Raw genomic sequence first — 23,546 nt, 5'->3', positions numbered from 1 at the left:
TTAGGCTTAAATTCTGTATCTTTAAGGTTTAGATTTCTGTGTTCCCTCACATAGAAAGGAAAGAATGCTTTTCTTGTATGATTTAAAATTCTAAGCTATGGGATAGTTTTAAATTCTTTTAGGAGAGAGTTGGGAGCATGAGTGAGAGGCATCCCTAAGGATACCTGCTTTACTCACTATTATCAGGATTATGTAGGCTAAAAGTGTTCATCAAGAGAATTCCATGGTGTTTATGGTAGAAAGTGGAATTTAGTATTCCATAAAATCAGCAGACATCCATTTATATTTATATTGCTTGGACCTTTCCCCCTGAAAAATTTCAGTGATGTAATAAAGCAGTTATATGACACTTTTATGAAAAGTCCCATCATTTAGCTGCATTATGAGGGAATAAGACACAAAAATAGTGATACCCATACCAGTTTATAAACTATGGTTAATTATTTCATCTGTGTTCTTTGTACCTGAATCATTAAGGAGAATTATTTCATTTAGAAATGTTAAATTTTTTGGATCCCTGGGTGGTGCAGTGGTTTGGCGCCTGCCTTTGGCCCAGGGCGCGATCCTGGAGACCCGGGATCGAATCCCACGTCGGGCTCCCGGTGCATGGAGCCTGCTTCTCCCTCTGCCTGTGTCTCTGCCTCTCTCTCTCTCTCTCTTTCTGTGTGACTATCACAAATAAATAAAAATTAAAAAAAAAAAAAAGAAATGTTAAATTTTTAATACTGTGGTATTATATAGTAGGACTAAAAGGAGAAGAGCTTCAAAAATCTAAATACTCATCTGGTATCTGTATTTCTTGACATAGTATTTTACTATTAAAAATATTTTGGAAGTATGTAATCTAATTTTAACAGATTTATCAAGATATAGTTTACATACCATAAAGTTTACCCATTGAAATTGTACAACTCTGGTTTTTAGTGTATATACAAGTTGTACAGCCATCACTATTGTCATCACCCCAAAATGTAATTTGAATTTGAACTCTATGTAAGGAAACATGACTCAAAATTAAAGTTTTTCTTAAAAAAGTTAACATCCTTCTGTGGAGTTTGTGTTTGGGATGATGAAAAAATTCTGGAAATGGCCTTAGTTTTGTGTGTGTGATGATGGTTGCACAGTATTGTGAATATACTTAATGCCACTGAATTATTGTATGCTTGAAAACAGTTAAAATGGTAAATTTTATGTATATTTTACAATAAAAATATCAATTTATATGAAATCAGAATCTGGTGGCTTAACTTTAAAAGTTTTTGGAAATTTCAGCCTCAGCGACACTTAGTTTTTTTTTTTTCCCCCCCATACATAAGTTTTGATAATTTTTTCTTTTTTCTTTTTTTTTAAATTTTTTTTGATAATTTTTTCTGAAACATATTGTAACAAAGATATTCTTAGAGTAAAATCACATTATTAATTTTCACAAACTGGAAAATAGACCTTAAAATTGTTGCAGATATGTTTTTTGGTAGGTATTTATTTTTATAGAATTTCAGTAGCATTAAGTGAAGAAATAAAGTTAATCAACTTTCCTTTGCTTTAGTTTTGTGCTCTGTGAAAAAGCCAGATGCCAAACAATGCAGAACCGTGTATCTAAGGGGGAAGAAGTAAATATACAGATATATGCACACAGAGTAATTTAAAAGTCTGTTTATAGATGTGTAAAGTCTCTGGGAGGAAATATAAGAACAGTAACGTTAGTTGTTTTGGGCAGGAGAACTGGGTGACTGGATTTCATGGGTGGGAGGGATATTTCCATAGGTGTGAATATATGAACTGCTGAAACATTTTAAATAAACAATTTCTTATCCTGATCCCAGTCTCAGAATCAACATGACTGTGTTCTTTCCTACTGTGCTTTGGTGACAGCAGATTGTATTGAAATTGGGATTGGTTTAAAAGTGAGCTATGTTACTTAAGTTGTTTTCTTTTTAGGAATTGATTATGGATTAAGTTTACCACTTGGGGAAGATTATGAACGGAAGAAACATAAACTAAAAGAAGAATTAAGGCAAGATTACAGACGCTATCTTACTCAGGTAATACATTCTGTTAGTTAGCTGGATCTTATGCTTCAGAATTCATCTAAATTTATTTTCTAAGGTTATGTGTGTTAATTTTTAGATTTTCATTGATATCTAACAGTAGGATGTTATAGTGAAAGTTAAGGGATTATATGTGACAGTGGTAGAAAAAAACTGATGCTCAGGACTGGTGCCATGAAATAACAGATTCTTGATCTTTACAGTAGGGTAGTGGTTTTTTATTTTAAATGAGATTGTGAGTTCTGATTGTTCCTGTTTTCTGTAGAGTTATGGTTTAAAATAGCCCTGTTATAATTCCCTACTCCTTTAATTCCCCATGACTCTGGATTAAAATGACACGTGGAATTCTATTGCTACTTATTTTCCTGCCAGTTTAAGCTTATGAAAACTTCATTTATTCAGCTGCCAAAGTCTTTGCTTTATGGTTTAATCTATTTACTTAGCAGAACCCTTGTTTTAACTATATTTGGTTAAATTATGTAATTGCTAAACTTAAAGATTTCTTAAGTTTTGAAATGCAGTGTACTTTTTAGGTTATCAAATTATTTTAAACAATCATGATGTTTCTACTCATCCCAAGATATTCTATAGTTTTTTAATACTTTGTAATTTTTGTTCCAAATGTATAAGTGATCTCTTACTTATTCTGATTTGCACATGGAGAGAAAGAACTTTGAATGTATTTTATCATTGGTTTGTTTTCTTTGACTTCAGGGTATTACACAAGCAAAAAGGAAGGTAGGGTTGCCTGCAAAATGTTTTTTGTTTTTTTTTTAATTTTTAGCTTGCAATTATTTTCATTTATGATTTTGCTCTCAAACTAATGAAAATAACTTCACTTGTGATTTTGAGACTTTTGAATGATAACATTTTGTATCCTTGCTTTTACCAAGATGGCAGTCTATACATTATAATTTTTCATTTGTACAATCAAGCATTCTTTATGATTCCTGCTTTGCATTTATTTTTGTTGCTTTCTTATGCATCTTTGAGAGACATTGCAGTCTCATTTGTTTTCAGCATGCCAGTTTTTTCTTCAAATTATGCTAATCACATTAAGATCAATAAAAATAATAGGATATTCTAAGATGTTTTTAACTGTGTTGTCACTATTTTTGCACCCAAATCCATGGATTGCATTTGTAAATTTATATTGGAAAACAAAAACATTATAGTTTTATAGAACTTAATAAAAAGAATCTCAGGCATCCGTTCATTTAACCAACACTTTTTAAGCACTTATGAAGAAGAATCTGTCTTCAAAGGGTCTTAAATCTGGTTGTTGAGGTAACTGATAAGGCTATATTGATCAGGAAAGACCTCAAAGAGTTATTTTGTAAAACATATAAAATGGATAGAATTTGGATATTCTGGAGGGCAGATCAAGGAGCAGAAGCTTTTCAGATGGAGAGTAGAGAAGGAAGGACTTGGAAGGTAGGCTTTTGCTTTGTATGAATGAAACATGTGATTTGCCAGTCTGAGTCCGTTAGAGTAGATTCTTTTTGAGAGTAGTAAAAAATAATGATGTAAGTAGATAGGGTAGGATCAGATTAGATTTTTTTAAAAAGGAAATTTATTTATTCTCTCTCTCTCTCTCTCTCTCTGTAGGGTTCACACCCAGTGTGGAGCTTGAACTCATGATTTTGAGACTAAGAGTTGCATGATCTATAGAATGAGCCTGCCAGGTGCCCCTAGATTAGATTTTAATTTGGTATGTGTGAAGCATACCTTCTTAAGCAGCCTGTGAAGAGCTTGGTAACTGTTTTAGGACTATTCTGCATATTAGAGATTCTTATTGTTTATTTTAAATTACTGCTACAGATTTTTAGCTCCTCTCCTTCCACTAATTTTCAATCTGTTCTTCACCCTACTTTCTAGAATCATCCTGTCCATTACAAATACTTCAATGTCTCCTCACTGACCTTCAGGATAAAAATACATATTCCTTAGCATGGCATGTGAAGTCTTTCATGTTCTAGCCTATCTCCCTGGCCTTGTACTTCAGTATTCTCCCCCTCTCTCACCACTCCTTTTTGGGTGGGGTTTTCCTCTGATATCTGCCATTTTCACTCATGGATTTTACATTACTTTGTAGATAGGAGATTTTATTCTTTTATTTATTTTTATTTATTTTTTAAAAAATATTTTATTTATAGAAACACAGAGAGAAAGAGAGAGACAGAGACACAGGCAGAGGGAGAAACAGGCTCCACGCAGGGAGCCCGACGTGGGACTCGATCCCAGGTCCTCAAGATCACACCCTGGGCTGCAGGCGGCGTTAAACCGCTGCACTACTGGGGCTGCCCTCCTTTTATTTTTTTTAAGAGACTTTATTTGAGACAGAGCACAAGTGGGGAGGAGGGTCAGAGGGAGAGGAAGAAGCAGACTCCCTGCTGAGCAGGGAGCTTGATCTCATGACTCTGAGATTATGACCTGAGCTGAAGGCAGATGCTTAACCGACTGAGCCACCCAGGAACCTCCATAACATATAATATTTTATTTTTTAAAAAGATATTTATTCATGAGCGATACAGAGAAAGGCAGAGACATAAGCAGAGGGAGAGGCAGGCTCCTTGCAGCGAGCCCAATCCTGGACTTGATCTCCGGACTCCAGGATCACGCCCTAAGCCGAAGGCAGATGCTCAAAACGCTGAGCCACCCAGGTGTCTCACATATAAGATTTTAAAAAATAATGATGATAGGAAGCATAGGAAGAAATTGCATTTATAAACGGGAAAAAGATCAAGAAATACAAATCTTGAAATTCAAATTGATATAAAGGAGTTTTCAACATTGTGTTATCAAGAATGTGGTTGTGATAGAGGAGCAATAGTTCCTTAATATTCAAGAGACAAATTTTGGTTGATGTATGAGAAGGTACCTAGGCATGGAAAGGAACGCACGGGGGAAAAAAAATTACATAGGATTACGGTAGGTGGCTTCTTTGACCCCTAGAATCTGTAGTTTCCAAATCCTATTCTTTTTAGATTTTTTTTTTTTTGTGGCCTCTAGACTTTTGAACTACATGGATATTTAAATTAAAAAAATTAAATGCTTAAATTTTACCGAGAACCATTAAACAACTACCATCTTCTTTCCAGTTTTTAGAAGACACTTGACCATTTAAAAGTGCAAAGAGGGCAGCCCCGGTGGCACAGCGGCCCTCCTGCGGCCCAGGGTGTGATCCTGGAGACCCGGGATCGAGTCCCGCGTTGGGCTTCCGGCCTGCTTCTCCCTCTCTGCCTCTCTCTTTCTCTCTCTCTCTCTGAATGAATAAATAAATAAATCTTTTTTAAAAAAAATATAAAAGTGCAGAGAGAACATATTCTCATAAGAACAGTTTTTAATTTGAATTAGTAATGTATATTTCCAGTCCAGACTTCTCTCCTGAACCTCACACTTTCTATTTGACTACCTATCTTAGAAATCTAAGGGTATCTTATACTGAGCATGTCCAAAAGGGAACACTAGATTTCTGTTCTTTTTACTCCCATCCTCTAGAAGCCTGAACTACTGTAGTTTGTTCTTTTTAATTGTCACAACACTCAATATCATCTTCTAACATACCATACTCTTCATTATGTTTATTATTTCTTGTTTTTCTTTGCTTGAATATAAGCTTTAGGTAGGCAGGGATCTTTCTTTTTCTTCACTGATGAATCGCAGATATATCGAACAGTTTGGTACATAGTTGGCAATCAGTATTTATTGAATGAATGAGACAATGTCTAAAGTTCAGCTTTTTGAATAGCTCACTATATGGTCCTTATTGTTTATTTTTTTTTTGTTGTCGTGAAAATTTCAAACATCATTCTGGACCTCTGTTGGGAGTGGGAATTGCCTAATGAAGGAGTGGGGATGCTGTATCTCTGTCTTCCTAGGGTTGGAACTCTGAGTATGTTTTTTATACATGTATAACTGTAGAAAATGGCTAGGTTTATAGTGTACTTTTTATATAGGGGTTAAACTGACTCAGGGATCTACTCAGGTATTCTATTTTTTTCTTTGGACAAATAAGTTTAGAGTTCTATACAACCAACTTTCAAATTAGCTTTTGTACCACAACTTATTTGTAAATTGAGACTCAGTGATATCTTATTTACTTATTAAAATAAATTTACTAAGTATTTACTATACTAAGTAAGTATATTATCATATATTTATTATATATTGTATATATATAATAGTCCAGGCTAGTCCTGGAGTCCAGTCTTGTGATTCCTGGTCATATGCTGTTTTAATACACTGTTATCTGAATGTTTAATGAACAAGAATGGAAGTACACATAAGGAAACAGTCTTCATAGTTAATATCTTTTGGCATTTGAGTGGACATCCCCTCATAAATTATTGCAGGAAAATTAGTAAAAAACATTACTGCAACAGGTATGTGAATGAATATTGGTGAGGAAGTTTGAATTTGCCTTAAGTTTGCCAAAGAATAGTAGAACACTGAGAATGAGGAATATGTGGCTTAGAAAAGAAATATAAATTGGGTAAGAGTTTACTTTTACCCATGCTTTTTAATCATCTAGTATATATATGTTGCAAATGAAAATTAAGATGTGATTCTCTTCTTAAGGGACTTGCTGATTGGAAGAAAATTCTGTTTTCTATTTGCTTTTGTACTTTGTCTTCATCTCCATTTCATTCTTTTGCTCTGTATAATGTAATATTTTAGAAAATAGAATGTAAAGACACATTTATGAAACATTTTATAAAGGCAATAAACTAATATTTTTTTTAATGTGTATACGTACAGAAAAATTTTCTGTCCACAAGTGAAGCAGATCCATCTACTCTGGGAGTTTCTCTTCCTATTGATGAGAGGCTATCTGCCAAGGTAAGTGGATAGGAAATTATTGTGGGTATTAGTTTTTTGAGGTATCAAAATAATTAATGAATTCCTGACTTAAATACAAGCAGAAGATTATATTATTTCCCATTCTTGAATATATGCCTTTTAAAAAAATCTGTGGGGTCTCTAGTTGTGCTGTTTTTAACAGAACTTTTGAACATAATGTTTATAATGATGTGATATATGTTTAATATGTGAATTAATCGAGTATTTAGAATTTACGTTTTTCAGCATTGGTTTCTGTGAAGTTAATGCTGTGCAGCAGGGTTTTCAGTGACATAAGTGGATGAGAGTATACTGAGCTTTGATGTGGGGTGAGGTCTGGGGCTTTTTGAATGTGTTTCTATCGCTCTATGAATACATGTACTTACTTTTCAGAGGTGGTAGTGATAAAACACTGCATGCCTCTGGTAGAGACTCAATATCCAAGCTAGGTCACCAGTCATGACATAGTACATAAGACAAACATAATAAGTTTCAAAAGATGACCTAGTTAAATCTTTAATTTTTTTTTTAGATTGTGCTTTTTCAATGATAGTTGGAGATATTAAGGCTTAAAAACATTTCCTAATGTAGCATGTGTTTCAACAGAACATTTACATTATAATATTTTAGTGTCTGTGATAATTTTACCTTTTTATGTTTATAATGTAATCAACCTTCTTGATATTTGTGAAAGAAATGATTAGTAGTAGGTCTTTTGTGAGTGAGATGGGGGAATAGAGGCAGGAGGTGTCTTGAGAAGGAAAGAAGGAAGGTAACCTGGTCAGATCTCCTTGGAAACATGCTAATAACATCTCCTGGCAAGCACATTTATGCATTTACTAGTGGGACAGATTTATTTATGAATGCTTTTTGATGGAAGCAGCTCCCTTCTATTAAAGACTGCCTGTATTAACCTGCACCTAAGCATGTAGTAATGCTTATTTTCATGTGGCAAGAAAGGATATGGGGAATTGCATTGGTGGTTTGAGACCTCTTCCTGTCTCTCTTGTGCCTTGCAACTACTTGTATCCTTGAAATTATTAAGAAAGCTTGATTTGGGGTAAGATCTCTTAGTCTGTTTGAGTTTGATTAGACATAAAGGTACTTTTTCCTGAAGTTGGAGTTTTAACATTACCTTTTGGTTTTTATATTAAGGAAAGGTTGAAACTTGAACGCAACAAGGAATACAATCAATTTCTCAGGGGTAAGGAGGAATCCACTGACAGGTTCAGACAGGTAGAAAAGAGTAGTACCGAGGTAGGTTTGCTTTTAAAGTAAATCTTTAACGCCAGAGGTTGAATATTTTGTACTTACTTGAAAATATTTTTTTATGTTAAACATTTCACTTGGTTTTTACGTGAATATTGTAAAGATTAAGCCAAATGGAACTAAATACAGGGAATTTTATTTTATTTTATTTTTTGGGGGAATTTTAATATATGGTAAATGGTTTTATCACATATTGAACTTACCCTACTTTTTAACATCACGGGGGAGATTTAATTTTAGAGATTGGCTTTAAGTGGTGTTTAGTTTTTACTTTGTATTTAATTTTTTTGGCGGTGGGGAGGAGAAAGAGTGAGTGAACAGTAAGGGGAGGGGGGAGGCAGGGAAGGAACAGGAGGAGAGGGAGGGGATCTTAGGCAGACTACATGCCCAGCATGGATGGAGTCTGGCATGTGGCTCGATCTCATGATCCTGAGATCATGACCTGAACCAAAATCAAGAGTCGGATGCTTAGTGGACTGAGCCACCCAGGAGCCCCTAGTTTTTATTTTGAGTGATTTTTAAAATATTGACAATTTCTAGATATATATTTTTTTCCAAATTTAAGAATAGTGGATTGATATCAGTAGGGCCAAAAAATTGACCACTTTCTATATTTTTTTGTATTAAGAATTTAATTTGAAGTATTTTGAAGCTATATTACCTGCCAAAATATGCCTAATATCTCCTGGGATAGGAATTTGCATTTAATTTATCCTCTCTTTTTGTAGCTATTTACCCATATTGCTGTTGCTTGTTTATATGATATTTAGTAAGTTTTGAAGATAGCATTTCCTTGAGGTTTTTTTTTCTAAAGATAAGCTATTTCTTTTGGTAATTAAGCCTTGGAGTTCAGATAGTAAGTAGACTAAGCATCATTTGAGAGTTTAATTACTTTCTAAGAAATAGCATTGTACTAAGATCTATTTCTTGTTTTCTTTTTTAATTGACTAGCAGAAGAATCAAAGAAATAAAAAACCTATTTGTCAGGGTAAGCCTGATTTATCTTCACAAATACAGACATCTTGTGAAAATTCAGGGGGTCTTGGAAGAAATGTCTTAACTCCTTCGGAGGCATATGAAGAGCTTCTAAACCAAAGAAGACTGGAGGAAGACAGATATCGACAACTAGATGATGAAATTGAATTAAGGAATAGAAGAATCATTAAAAAAACTAATGAAGAAGTGGGCATACCCAATAAAAAACATCAAAGGTTTGCCAACAAAGCTGACATTCCAGATAGAAGATTTCGCAGGTTTAATGACGATCGTGTTTTTGATAGACAGTATTATAAACCAGATCAAGATCCTGAAGTAAGTGAAGAAATGGACGAGAGGTTTAGATATGAAAGTGATTTTGATAGAAGACTTTTGAGAGTGTATACAAATGACAGGTATTTACAATTTTATATTTATTTTCTTTATTTACTTAGTATTAATGTTGTTACTTTTTATCAGTATGTTAGGGAGAAGCAGTTTCATTTATCTACATATTTGATTAATTCTAAGATGCTATCAGTTTGAAGTTGTACTGCTATTTTCTATGTGCCATTGAAGGAACAAATAAAACCTCCAGATGGGGGAAAAAGGGACCCATAATCAAACTGGGACACTGAAAGACTACAACCTTCGTGTAAAATTAAATGGGAAATAAACTTTTTCATAGAAGGGACAGAAAGGAAACTTGCATGTTTCAACCTTTGCACTGAATGGGAGGATTAAAAAAAAAAAAAACCAAACACCTCTGAGATTTTGATCTGTAAGCCAGTACTGATTCAGGTTTGCAGTCTGAAATTCATGTTGACAGTATTTAAAAAACCTTTAGGCCAGAATTCAGGGTTGTCTCAGATTCAGAGTGCTCCTAGACGACTGACAGAAGACAAAAAGAACTCCACATTGCAATAACTTGACTAAAAACCAGGTTGATGGCAATCTCAGATTCAGATGTTAAAGTATGGATACATAAGACATTTTAAAGTAGATGAAATACAGCTTATTCCGTTAATGTTCCTATGCTCTAAATACATTTATCAATATATTTCATTGTTTTTAAGTCACGTATTCAACATTTAAGTGAAACGATACCAGGTTTTTACTATCAGATTTTCTGATGCTTTTCAGTTCTTTGGGATGATTATTTTGGGGACACTATTTGTAATTTCTTAACTGCTATGGGGGGGTTTTGTTTTATTAAGTCATTTGTCTTAATACTTAAAATTTGCTGTATTGTCACAAACTTTGGGAGATAGAAATATGGCAGGATTCCATATTTGTCAGTGACTTGTTAACTTGAAAGGGTTAAATTTGAATTTTGAAGATTTTATGGGATCTGTTTCTTTAGTCCAAATAGATTACTTTTTAAATATTTTAGAAAATTTTGAGACATAATGCTGTACAGTAAGTATTCTAGTCATTAATAATAACACAAAATCTTTATAGTTTGTCATCTTCTACTCTTTGTTCTGTAGCTATGATGGCCTGCTCACCCAATCTGTTTAATAATCATCCTGATTTAAGTGATATGAGTGGAGGATTAGAATTTTGCAATGCTACTTGTCATTTACATCTGATTTGAATCTAACTGTACTTCAGAAAATACTCCAAATCCTATAACATTTTATATTTGAAAATGTTTATACCTAAAGATAGTCAAAGGTTGCCCAAAACTAAAAGAGCTCTCAAATAGAGAACTGCAGGTAATCTTGGACTCTTGGTTTTGCCTTTGTACATGAAACCATTTTTTTTCTTTGTGGTGTCTGTTTTTCTTTGAAGTGTAATATAATGCTATCTTTTAAGTTTGGAATTTCAAGACACTTACGATGATTGCTTTTAAAATATATTTTAATCTATTATATTTGTATTTATATCCTGTGATAATTTTATACTTGAACAAATGAATTTCAGCCTAATTATTTGAGAGCTTATTTTCTTATGTATTCCATAAATGAAAAAATGAACTCTCTTCATATAATCTTCCCCAAGTAGTATTTTAAGAATAAACATGAGGATGAGTGAGAAAAAAATTCCTGTAACATGTCTTAAAATATTTGAAAGTATGTCTTCAAATTTAAATCATTGTATTACTTCCATTTTGTTAATGCATAAACTTATATCTCTAGATGTAAGGTTTTCTACATATGTCTCTAGCATGAGGTTAAAATTGAATTTCTGTATTTCAGATTTGTAGATACCTTAATTGCAGCAAATCAAAATTCACATCTATCATTTAGTAGTTTTTACTTAGGAGGTAGAGTGGTTGATAAGAAAAATGGCTACTTGTGAAATTTTTGGGACTGTAGAAGTATGTAACTGCATTTGGCCTCTTGCTCTAACCATTTATTAATTTTTTTTAAATAAGTATAGTTGATATGCAGTGTTAATATTAGTTTTAGATGCACACATAGGGATTCAACAGTTCTGCACGTTATGCAGTGCTCACCAAAATACATGTAGTTACCATCTGTCACCATACAACATTATTATAATATTACTGACTATATTCCCTGTGTTGTATTTTTATCTCTGTGACTTATTTATTTTATAACTAGAAGCTTGTATCTCTTAATCCCTGTCACCTATTTAGCTCTTTCCTCCCATGCCCCTACCCTCTGGCAACAATATTGTCTGTATTTACGAGTCTGTTTCTTATTGTTTGTTCGTTTGTTTTTTAGATGTCACATATAAATGAAATCCTATGGTATTTTTCTTTCCGTGATTTATTTTCACTTGGCATAATACCTTCTAGGTCCATCCTTATTTTTTGAAATGGCAAGATCTCATTCTTTTTTATGGCTAACATTCCATTCTGTATCTATACCACATCTTTTTAATCCATTCATCTATAGATGGACACTTGAGTTGCTTCCATAACTTGGCTATTATAAGTAAGGTTGCAATAAACATAGAGGTGCAGGTATCTTTTCAATTTAATGTTTTCATTTTTTTTTTTAAGATTTTATTTATTTATTCATGAGAGACACAGAGAGAGGCAAGACACAGGCAGAGGGAGAAGCAAGCTCCATGCAGGGAGCCCAATACAAGGACTCGATCCTGGAACTCCAGGATCATGACCTGAGCAGACACTCAACCGCTTAAGCCACCCAGATGTCCCAATGTTTTCATTTTCTTTAGTTAAGTACCCAGTAGTGGAATTACTGGATCATATGGTATATCTATTCTTAATTTTTTGAGCCATCTTCCTACTGTTTTTCCATAGTGGCTGCACCAGTTTACATTCCCAACACATTGCATGGGAGTTCCCTTTTCTCCACATCCTAACTAGCACTTATTATTTCTTGTCTTTTTGATACTAGCCCTTCTCACTGGTGTGAGGTGATATCTCATTTTGGTTTTCATTTGCATTTTCCTGATGGTTAGTGATGTTGAGCATCTTTTAATGTGTCTCTTGTATGTCTCTTTGGAAGAATGATTACTTGGGTCTTCTGCTTGTTTTCTAATCCGATTATTTGGTTTTTGGTTTGAATTGTAGGAGTTCTTTATATGTTCTAGAAATTAACCCCTTATTGGATGAATCATTTGCAGATATCTCCAGTGGGTTGCTTTTTCTTTTATTGATGGTTTCCTCTTTGTATAAAAGCCTTTTATTTTGGTATAGTCCTGATACTTTATTTTTGCTTTTGTTTCCCTTGTCTCAGGAGACCTATCCATAAATATGTTGCTAAGGCTAATGTCCCAGAGACTCCTATGTTTCCTCTTAGGAGTTTTATGGCTTCAGGTCTCATGTTTAGGGCTTCAATATATTTTGAGTTTATTTTTGTGTATGGTGTAAGAAAGTGGTTCAGTTTTAATTTTTTACATGTAGTCGTACAGTTTTCCTGGAACCATTTACTGAAGAAACTGTTTTTTCCCCATTGTAGATTCTTGCCTCTTTTGTCATATGTTAATTGACTGTGTAAGTGTGGGTTTATTTCTGGGGTCTCTGTTCAGTTCCATTGATCCATATGTCTATTTTTGTGCTAGCACCATACTGTTTTGATTACTATGGTTTCATAGTACTATCTTGAAATTTGGATTGTGATGCTTCCAGCTTTGTTCTTCTTCTTCAAGTTTCTCTTGGCTATTCAGGGTCTTTTGTGGTTCGGTACAAATTTTAGTGATATTTGTTTCAATTCTGTGATAAGTGCTTTTGGCATTTTGATAGGAATTGCATTGAATCTGTAGATTGTTATAAGCAGTAGGGACATTTTTAGCAATATTATTTCTTCTAGTCCATGAGTATGGGGTATCTTTTCATTTGTGTCATCTTCAGTTTCTTTCATCAGAGTCTTATAGTTTTCACAGTGTAGGTCTTTGACCTCCTTGGTTAAATGTATTCTTAGGTTTTTTTTTTTTTTTTTTAATGCAATACAATTGTAAATAGGATGAAAAAAAATTTTTTTTCTCTCTGCCAACTCATTATTGGTTTATAGAAATGCAGCAGATTTCTCTATATTAATTTCCTATTCTGCTGTATTACTGAATTGATTATTAGTTCTCATAGTTTTTTGGTGGAGTCTTTAGGACTTCCTGTATATAGTTTGGCATCATCTACAAATAGTGAAAGTTTTAGTTCTTCATTACCAGTTTGGATGGTTTTTATTTCTTTTTCTTGTCTGATTGTTGTGACTTGTACTTCCAGTGCAGTGTTGAATAAAAGTGCCAAGAATGGTCATCGTTGTCTTGTTCCCAATCTTACAGGAAAAGCTCTCAGTTTTCATCATGTGTTTTTCGTATATGGCCTTTAAAATTTTTTTAAGTTTATTTTTATTTTTTACTTGTATGTCTATTTTAATATTTGTATTACAGCTTTATGTTATATGTATTGCCTTTATTATGATGAAGTATGTTCCTTCTAAACCTACTTTAACAAGAGTTTTTATCATAAATGGATGTTGTATTTTGTCAGATGCTTTTTCTGCATCTGTTGAAGTGATCATATGGATTTTATGCTTCATTTTGTTAATGTGATGTGTCAGGTTGATTGTCTTGCATATATCGAACCATCCTTGAATTATTTGGTAGAATTTCCCTGGAAAACCATCTTGTCCTGGACTTGTTTGTTATAAGTTGTGTTTTTTTTTTTTTTTTTTTTTAAGATTTTATTTATTTGAGAGAGAGTACCCATGAGCGGGGGGGGGGGGGGGGGGGGGGAGGAGAGGGAGAAGCAGGCTCAGCGGGGAGCCTAATGCAGGGCTCGATTCCAGGACCTTGGGATCATGACTGAGCCAAAGGCAGACACTTACCTGACTGAGCCACCCAGGCACCCCTGCTGGAACTTTTTTGACTGTAGTTCAGTTTCGTTATTAGAAATTGATCTGTTCCTATTTTTTGAGTCTTTCTGATTCAGTTTTGGAAAATTATATGATTCTGGGAATTTTCCATTTCTTCTAGGTTGTCCCAATTTGTTGGCATGTAATTTTTCATAGTAGTCTCTTAAAATTCTCTGTATGTTTGTGTTATTTGTTACTTGTCTTTCATTTCTGAATTTATTTAAAATAAATAAATTTATTATCTTCTTGATGAGTCTGGCTAAAGGTTTATCAATTTTGTTTTCAGAGAACAGCTTTGTTTATTGATCCTTTCTATTGTTTTTTAAGTCTCCATGTTATTTCTGCTCTGATCTTGTTTTTTCCTTTCTGCAGACTTTGGGTTATTTATTTATTTATTTTTAAAAAAGATTTTATGTATTCATGAGAGACACACACAGAGTGAGGCATAGATACAGGCAGAGGGAGAAGCAGGCTCCATGCAGAGAGCCTGACATGGGACTCGGTCCTGGGTCTCCAGATCACACCCTGGGCTGAAGGTGTCACTAAACTGCTGAGCCACCTGGGATGCCCCATGGGTTTGTTACTTTTTTTTTTTTTTGATCCTTTATGTATAAGGTTAGATTGAGTTTTTTTTCTTGTCTCTTGAGGTAGGCCTGTGAAACTGTAGATGCTCTTAGAACTGCTTTCACTATGTCATATTTCTCCATGTGTTTTGGATTTCCTCTCATTTCTTCACTGACCCACTGCTTGGTAGAATGTTGTTTAGCCTCCACATTTTTTTGTTTGCTTGCTTGCTTGCTTTCTCTCCCTCTCTTTTTTTCTTTCTTTTTTCCCTTTGTAATTGGTTTCTAGTTTCATACTGTTGTGGCTGGAAAAGGTGTTTGATTAGGATTTCAGTCTTCTTAAATTCATTCTGACTTGTTTTGTGACCTAGCATGTAATCTATCCTATGGAATGTTTCATGCGCACTTGAAAAGATTGTGTATTCTGCTATGTTTGGATGGAATATTCTTTATATATCTGTTAAGTACATCTGGTATAATGTGTTCTTCAGAGCCACTGTTTTCTTACTGATTTTCTGTCTGGATGATATCAATTGATGTAAGTGGGGTGTTAAACACCTCTACTGTTATTATATTACTGTCAATTTCTCTCCTTATGTTTGTTAATATTTACTTTATGTACTTTGGTGATCCTATTTTGGGTGCATATTTACAATTGTTATTTCCTCTCAATGGATTAATCCTTTATCATACGGTGTGTAATATTGTTCCTTGTTTTTAGTCTAAGTATTTATTAGTAATATTATAAACCAGAAGTTCTTGACAAAAAATAGTTATAACTGTGAGAAGTACAAAATTAATTTTCCTTCATTTTTCTAAATTTCTCTTGTTCTTTTCTTCTTAAAGCCAGCATATGATAAATTCCACTTTTAATTTTGAACAATTTTTGAGTTTTATATTTTTGGTCTCACTTTTTTTCTAATTATCCCATAAACGATTTCATGTTCCATAATGTATTGATTAGTGAACTATGTGCCCATTTTAAATATGGGAAAGCTAAAGCCTAGGAATGATGTTACACTTCTGAACCCATCATTAATCACCGGCCAGTGTTTTAAAATAGTTAACAAGGTAGTTAGTATTTTGCTTGACACTTACATTCTTTGTGTATGTGTGTGTGTTTGTGTATGTCTTATTTATTTATAAATATTCACAATTTGACTAAAATTTATGTTTTACGAACTTTTAGAGGTTGAAGGTAGTGGTGTATTTCATTATACTTTGAAATTTGTAGGCTCTTTTTAAATATGATCATCCTGGTCTTTATTATTTATTAACTTGACCTGTAGAAGTTAATATATTACTTTACTGTGTTTATTTTATAACCAATGTTAATGAGTAAAAGAAACTTAGCTTTAAAAAATGCTTTTAAAAGTTTTAATGTAATTAATGCAGTTAGCACTCCCATTCTATTTTACTCTTGATTTTTGTTAGTTTGTAATCTTAATAGTCATTTAATAAAATTCTGAAATAACATTCCATGTGAAATTAGAATCTGTGTGTTAGTCACATAGATGATTCATTCTAAGAAATGTGCATGCTTAATATGTAAGGTGTAAATGAGAATTGTCTCATTAGAACTTATTTGATTTTTTTTCTCTAAAATATAGTAATTTTCATTTATCTCTGGAATGGCCTCTTTAATATAACTTTTTTCTCCATTTTGAAGATGGGCTTGATAATAGAAAAAACATACTGATTTAAAGCAAGTAAAATCATAAAACAACAGAAAACAGTGAGAAAAATGGTAACCCACAGTTAACAGCTAAGTATTAGGAGAGTACCCCTAATAGCAGAATTCATTTGTGTTAGAGAAATTCTTTATATAAAAACAAGGTGGTATAGCCATTTTATGAGTTAGATGATTTTTTTTAAGTAAGGAGAAATTTGATTTTTTCCCTCTTTTTAAAAATTTTAAAAATTTATTTATTTTTTATTTATTTTATTTATTAATTTTTTTATTTTTCCCCCCTCTCTCTGAGCTATATAAATCCAGGACTGGGATCCCTGGGTGGCGCAGCGGTTTGGCGCCTGCCTTTGGCCCGGGGCGCGATCCTGGAGACCCGGGATCGAATCCCACGTCGGGCTCCCGGTGCATGGAGCCTGCTTCTCCCTCCGCCTGTGTCTCTGCCTCTCTCTCTCTCTCTCTCTGTGACTATCATAAATAAATAAATTAAAAAAATTTAAAAAAAAAAAATCCAGGACTAACAGATGGTAAATATTTTTTTATGATGTGCTATTCTTGATAGCACAAACATTGTAAATTTGTTCCTAAAGTAGTTTGATTCTGTGATTTGTTAAGGAAAATAAGTTATTCATTATTTAGGAGTTGTTCATTCATATTTAAATTAGCTGGGACAACCAGTGGTTTTAGAAAGTTTGCTTTTCTTCTGTAAGACTTTTTTTTTTTTTTTTTTAAAGGTAAACGTGTGTTAATTTTTAGAGTAAATTTGGCCTATAGCTTATACATAGTCTCTTTGGGCATTGAGATTTGAACCTCAGTAAAGTTGTTGATCCATGTCTTTCAGGAAATAGAGAAAAACCTTTTTCCATTTAACATACTTGTAACTTTTTTTTTTTTTTTTGGTGATAGGATGGTAAAACCGCTTATAATTTTTAAAATTACTTCAGTTAAATCTGATTTGGTATGTCAAAGAACAAATTCTTTTTTGAGGTGGTCTCTTTCTGACAAAATCTAGTGGATTGAGGTGTGAATAGTGAATCTATGGATTTAAAGCCATAAAATATTTAGGTAGATTGGTTCTGAGTCTTAGGGATAGTTTTTATTTGGTATTGCCTTTAAAGCTATAACAGAAAGGACTTCTCAGGGACAAACTGGACCCAAATTGAACTCTTGGACTTTAATTAGAATCAGATTGCTCTTAGAAATTTAATGAGTTCGTTATTTTTGGTTATTACCATTTGTTGGTCTCCCTTAATGTTGAGAGGATTGAAGAGAGGAGATAGAAATGATAAAACACCGTTGGCTTTCACCAATTTCTTTCTGGAGAACTTCACTGTCTCGGTAAAGGTTTGTTTGCTTTTAAGAGATTGAGAAAATGAGCAAGTGTGTATAGGGTAGGAGGAAAGGGCAGAAGGAGAGAGAGAATCTTCAGCAGGTTTCATGCTTATTAGCACAGAGCCTGTTGTGAATACACCTTAAGCTATCTTCCCTATTGTTTGTTAGAAAATCTTTGTGATTTTACTATAGAATTTAACAGAGATCATGACTTTATACATAAATAATTTCTTAAATTTAGAATGGACTTGAAAATGACCTTTTGTGTTTATGATGCTTACTTTATTAAGCTATTTATGCAGAAGAACCTATGAAACATTTTTTATTTTTATTTATTTTTAAAAGGATTTTATTTATTCATGAGAGACACAGAGGTAAGAGGCAGAGACATAGGCAGAGGGAGAAGCAGGCTCCCCGAGGGGAGGTTGATGTGGGTCTCCATCCTGGGGTCCTAGGATCGTGCCCCGAGAAGAAGGCAGACACTCAACCACTGAGCCACGCAGGCGTCCCATATGAAACATTTTTTAATACAGATGATTTGGATGTAGCATATTTTCAGTACAACTGCATAAAGTTAGGGTAGAATTGCAAAGTCGAAATATTGCTTTTAGAGAACTTAACTGAAAATGCAGGAAGTCACAAGCTCTTGGATAAATTTTAGAAAGAATTTTTGTATGTTTAAGTAGCCTTTAATTCTCGTTTAATCACAAGGTATGTTTTTTAAAATTTGTAACTTTGTTTCTCTGTATATGAAAACTTTTATTTGTTGAGGCACCACTTTGCCACATCAACACATTTACTTACTTTTGTCTTTTGGGTCATGGGAGACCACCTCCAGGTTTGGTGATTCACTAAGGGGATTTACAAGACTTCTGTGTATGTAGTTATATTTATGGGGATGATTTATTACAGCGAAAGGATACCAAATAAAATCAGCAAAGGAAAAAGGAGCTTGGACAAAGTCTGAGGGCAAGCAGGCACAAGTTTCCAAGAGTTCTGTCCTAGTGGAGTCACAGAGGAGGACATGCTTAATTCCTTCAGCATTGAATTGTGACAACATGTGTGAAATGTTGTCTAACAGGAAAGGTCATAAGAGACTCAGTACCCAATGTTTTTATTGAGGTCTGGTTACATAAGCACCCTTTTTTGAGGATATATGAAAATTCTGAGCTTCTTGAAGGAAAGCAGATCTTCAGCATAAGCTGTATTGTTTGTAGAAATAGTTTAGGCATGACTCACTCTTTATCAGTTTATCAGGGCCAGGCTTCCAAATAGGTCTTGTTTTCTCTTATTTCTTTCTTTCTAAAAAAGATTTTATTTATTTGGGAGAGAGAACAGTGACAGAAAGCGTGAGCAGGGGAAGAGACGGAGAAGCAGGCTCCCCACTGAGCAGGGAGCCTGCTGCGAGGCTGATCCCAGGGTCTTGTGATCATGACCCAAGCTGAAGGTGGATGCTTAACCAATCCAGGTGCCCCTAAATAGGTTTCTTAAAGGTTGACAATTTTAGGCCTATGCTGTTAACTCTTTCCTGTTCATGCATGTTTAATATAGAAAGGTATAATTAAATCTGGTTGCCTGGCATTATTAATTACAAATTTGAATCAGAGTTTGTATTTACTAGTTCTTTAAGTGGTAGAAATAGGGAATGAGAGACACCAAACTGACATGTCAGTTTAAAACAGAGATTTGAGCACATCGGTTTTATTTTATTTTATTTTTTTTTTAAATTTTTTTTTTTTTTATTATTATTTATTTACGAGAGTCACAGAGAGAGAGAGAGGCAGAGACACAGGCAGAGGGAGAAGCAGGCTCCATGCACCGGGAGCCCGATGTGGGATTCGATCCCGGGTCTCCAGGATCGCGCCCTGAGCCAAAGGCAGGCGCCAAACCGCTGCGCCACCCAGGGATCCCACATCGGTTTTAGATATTAAATCAGCTATGCATTGGTAAATTGAAATAATTTGACATTGCTTTTTGAAAGGGCTTGTGGAGAGTTCTGTAGATATGGCTAAAAAATGGGAGCTATTTATGTATCATGCCAAGTCAGTTATGATGAAGATGTATTTTGGATAGTCTTTTCAATTATCTAGATAATTTTGACAGTGCTTATGTGATGGACACAAATGAGAAAAGACTTCTATGCTGGCTCTGTGGAGAATAAGTTCCTTTTCTTCTAAAAATTGCCATTTTTCTTAATGTGAAAATGAAATTCACCTAAATATTGAATAATACTTTAACAGCTATATTTCTCTCTAGTAGTCTTTTTGAGAGAAAATAGTTTCTTAACAACCACATGAAGAAATGTAACTTGTGAAATGCTGATTTTCATGGATGCTGATAGAAAGTCATGTTGGTTTCTCTGGTATGAGGAATTAAGCTAAAGAAATCAATGTTTGCCAAGTGGAAAAAAGATTAAATGAAAAAATTTTAAGATGATTTTCAGAAAAGGATTTTTAAGGAAAAAGAAATTCTGATCTTTCTTTTATGTTGTCTATGACCTTGTGAGTAAAGTGATCATTTTTAACCCATGTATCAGACTATTTGTTTATAATGTTTGCCATTCACCTGTTGCTAATATTTATTCTTTCATGTGATTTACAGTGTTAGCAAATGTTGTGCCCTTGCTATATTTGATTTAATCTAATGGTAAGACAGCTGCCATATTTTTAAGTCAAAAAGGTTTGTATATGCAGTGAAGTAATTTCTAAAATCTGTGAATTTTGTTTAAAAAAGATCTCATTGTGAAATTGATCTATAATCTTCATGAGAACAAGGACCATGTTCATGTACCAGTGCCTAGAATAAATAGTAGTTGGCATGTAGTAGGTACTAATTAATTTTTTGAATTAAATGAATGATAGGAAAGTATTAGTATATGCATAGTTTGAAATTAAAAGTTAGAAGTTATATTGAAATAATTTATAACTTTAATTTAAAGAATATTGAATTTAAACTCTCAGTTTCTCCTATTAACCAGGAAATCATACGTGAAGTAAATCTCCTTCAAATTAATTTTTGAATGTGTTTGCAGTAAAACTTCATTATAACACTTTGTTCCCATTAACATTTTCCATATCAAATGTAAAAACACCAAAGGGTTATAGGAAGGTCCACTGTATGTGGAGCAAGCTTTATAAGCTAATGTGTTTTTAAGGATGTACGGGAACAGACGAGGGAATGTGCCTCCTAAGGACTATGGTGGTGATGTCACAGAGCAGTCAAACATACGCATTTCATCTGCTGGAAATAAAAGGTATAGTATATAATATAAATTCTGCCATTCAGTCCTTACACTGTGAAACAGCACCTGCTAAAACTGGCTTGCTGAATAAGTAGAAAGGTATAGTATGTTAATAACTTTCCTTATTTAATAAGAAAAGAACTAAAGGGAAACAAAAGAAGGAGGGGGAGAATTGTGTTAAATGAAAATTTATAGTACTTTACAACATTCTTTTGAACAGCAGGTTTGGATTATTAGTATGCCACGGTGTTCCAAAGAACTCCCTATAATTATAAAGTATATATAAATTTGTTTGAAATAATGAAAGGAGAAATAAGCATGTAGTTTAATGGATTAAAAATCAATTTAAAATATCTTAGAGTTATGGGAGTGATATAAATTCACTAGAAATAAATTGAAAACGTTCCTGCAATGTGAGTTTTTCTTTGAAAAAAATTTTTTTTTCATTTTCAGCTTATTGATTAGGTAATTTTTATTCTTTGTAAAATTAGTGCTCATAATAATTCTGTCTTGACAAAGAGAACAGAAATTATATGTATTTTATATTCACGTTTTCTTTCTGTTGATAGTTTTTATCATTTTGGTGGCTTTCTTATACATAAGTATAAATGGCTCGGAATCTATAGCGTATAATGAAGAAAATAATGTCATATGTCAGGAAAAGTGTCTGTTTTCTCTGAAGAAAAGTAATATATAGAAGTGCTTGAGATAAGATAATCTGTTGTTTGGGTCTGATTAGATTTCCTTTGAGTCAGTTGTCTCCCCCGCTCCCCCTCTTATTTCTGTATTTTAAGGAAGGAGTTTTTAAGAGCTGCTCTTCTTTCTCAACTGAGTGAATAGGTATCTCCTTTCTCTTCTTTATTTAGGATTTATGTGTATTTATATCCATTTTCCTTACTGATTTGACTGTTCTTATGAAAAAAGGTTTTATTGGGAATCTATAGAGCCAGTGATGTAAGCTGAAGAAAAAGGTTATATGTTTATAGAGGCTGAATCTGTTGAGGTCCCACTATTTAAAGAGAGAACATGCTGATTTTACCCTGACTTTAAAAATATGTGACCATTATAGTGTCCATAGTACTTTGAAAGGCCTATAGCTCGTTCCTACAATTTCATTTGAGTTGTAATTCTTTTTGTTTGTTGTTTTAGTGCTCGAGACAATGAACCATTCAAATCTACTAACCGAGAGATCTGTAGTCCTTTTGCGGGAATGCTCTTTGGTACGTATAAAACTTCCAGTTGATTAAACTTTTGCAAACTGTTGTAGAAAAGTTCTTTGGTGAGAACTCAGTATTGTCATTAATACTACTGCTACTAAGAATAGAAAATACTTATCTAGTGCTTACTTTATGATAGGCCCTATGCTAAACATTTAATGTATATTGTATATAGCTCTGTGTATTATTTTATTTTATTTAACTTATTTTATTTTAAAGATTTTATTTATTCTTGAGAGACAGAGAGAGAGAGAGAGGCAGAGACACAGGCAGAGGGAGAAGCAGGCTCCATGCAGGGAGCCTGACGCAGGACTCGATCCTGGGTCCCCAGGATCACTCCCTGGGACAAAGGCAGTGCTAAACTGCTGAGCCACCCGGGCTGCCCTGTGTATAATTTTAAAATGGAATAACTTTAATAATGAGCTTTCTATAGATGATAAGTGAAATATTAATTTCAGTAGCTTTGTTGTAGTGTGGCTGTTTCTTATATTCTGTTTTATATGTGACAGTTTTTTTCTTCATTCTTTCTCTTCTTTAGTTAGTATAGAACTGCCTGACATTTTAAGTTTAGTTTCCTTGAACTAGTTCCTTTTATCCTTTGATAAACATCCTTTCCTATGATCTTTCCATGTAGTTCCTGAGAAGATGTTTTGTACAAATCATGATCATAATCCAAATTTTCTATTTTATCAGAAATGAAGGTCATTGCTTCATATAAGGATGTTGATTTGCTACTTGTCATAATTTCAGAAACAGTGTAAAGAGAGAGCCTTACTTATTTATTATGTATAACTTTAAAATAGAAAAGTGGTGTTTTCTGTGTAAAAACTATTAGGAAAAATAACATGAAATTTGATTTCAAGTGAAGTATGTGAGAAAATTGGGTAAAAGTTTAGATTCATTCAGTGTGAAAACGGTCAGTAATTTAAATCTTGGCTTAGAGATATTTAATTGCATGATATTCTCAGATCTTTCTTTCCTTGAAATGGCTATTGTGAGATAATAGGGCATAGCAACTAGATTTTTATTGATTTATTTTTTTAAAGATGTATTTTTATTTTAGAGAGCACAAATAGAGGGA

General features: G+C 33.5%; 1 protein-coding gene across 20 annotated transcripts in view; it reads left to right on the top strand.

The window, feature by feature from the left end:
- Positions 1–23,546, top strand: part of CSPP1 (centrosome and spindle pole associated protein 1) — a 130,429-nt gene that overhangs the window by 32,591 nt on the left and 74,292 nt on the right. For 6 of the 20 annotated variants that reach the window (XR_011996633.1, XM_072734613.1, XM_072734607.1 and 3 more), the window contains 7 exons: positions 1,939–2,042; positions 2,763–2,786; positions 6,810–6,890; positions 8,046–8,147; positions 9,111–9,550; positions 21,162–21,260; positions 22,398–22,468. Coding sequence is in view for 19 of the 20 variants with exons in the window: in XM_072734613.1 (XP_072590714.1) it covers positions 1,939–2,042; positions 2,763–2,786; positions 6,810–6,890; positions 8,046–8,147; positions 9,111–9,550; positions 21,162–21,260; positions 22,398–22,468 (921 nt within the window). In the remaining variant the exon portion in view is untranslated. The remainder of the gene's footprint in view (positions 1–1,938; positions 2,043–2,762; positions 2,787–6,809; positions 6,891–8,045; positions 8,148–9,110; positions 9,551–21,161; positions 21,261–22,397; positions 22,469–23,546) is intronic. The other 14 variants (XM_026012200.2, XM_072734608.1, XM_072734615.1 and 11 more) reach the window with 9 other exon arrangements.

This window comes from Vulpes vulpes, chromosome 13 (genome assembly GCF_048418805.1).
Source record: "Vulpes vulpes isolate BD-2025 chromosome 13, VulVul3, whole genome shotgun sequence".
Taxonomy (NCBI): Eukaryota; Metazoa; Chordata; class Mammalia; order Carnivora; family Canidae; genus Vulpes; species Vulpes vulpes.
The sequence above is the reverse complement of the archived record's forward strand: the minus strand, read 5'-3'. Positions and strand labels throughout refer to the sequence as shown.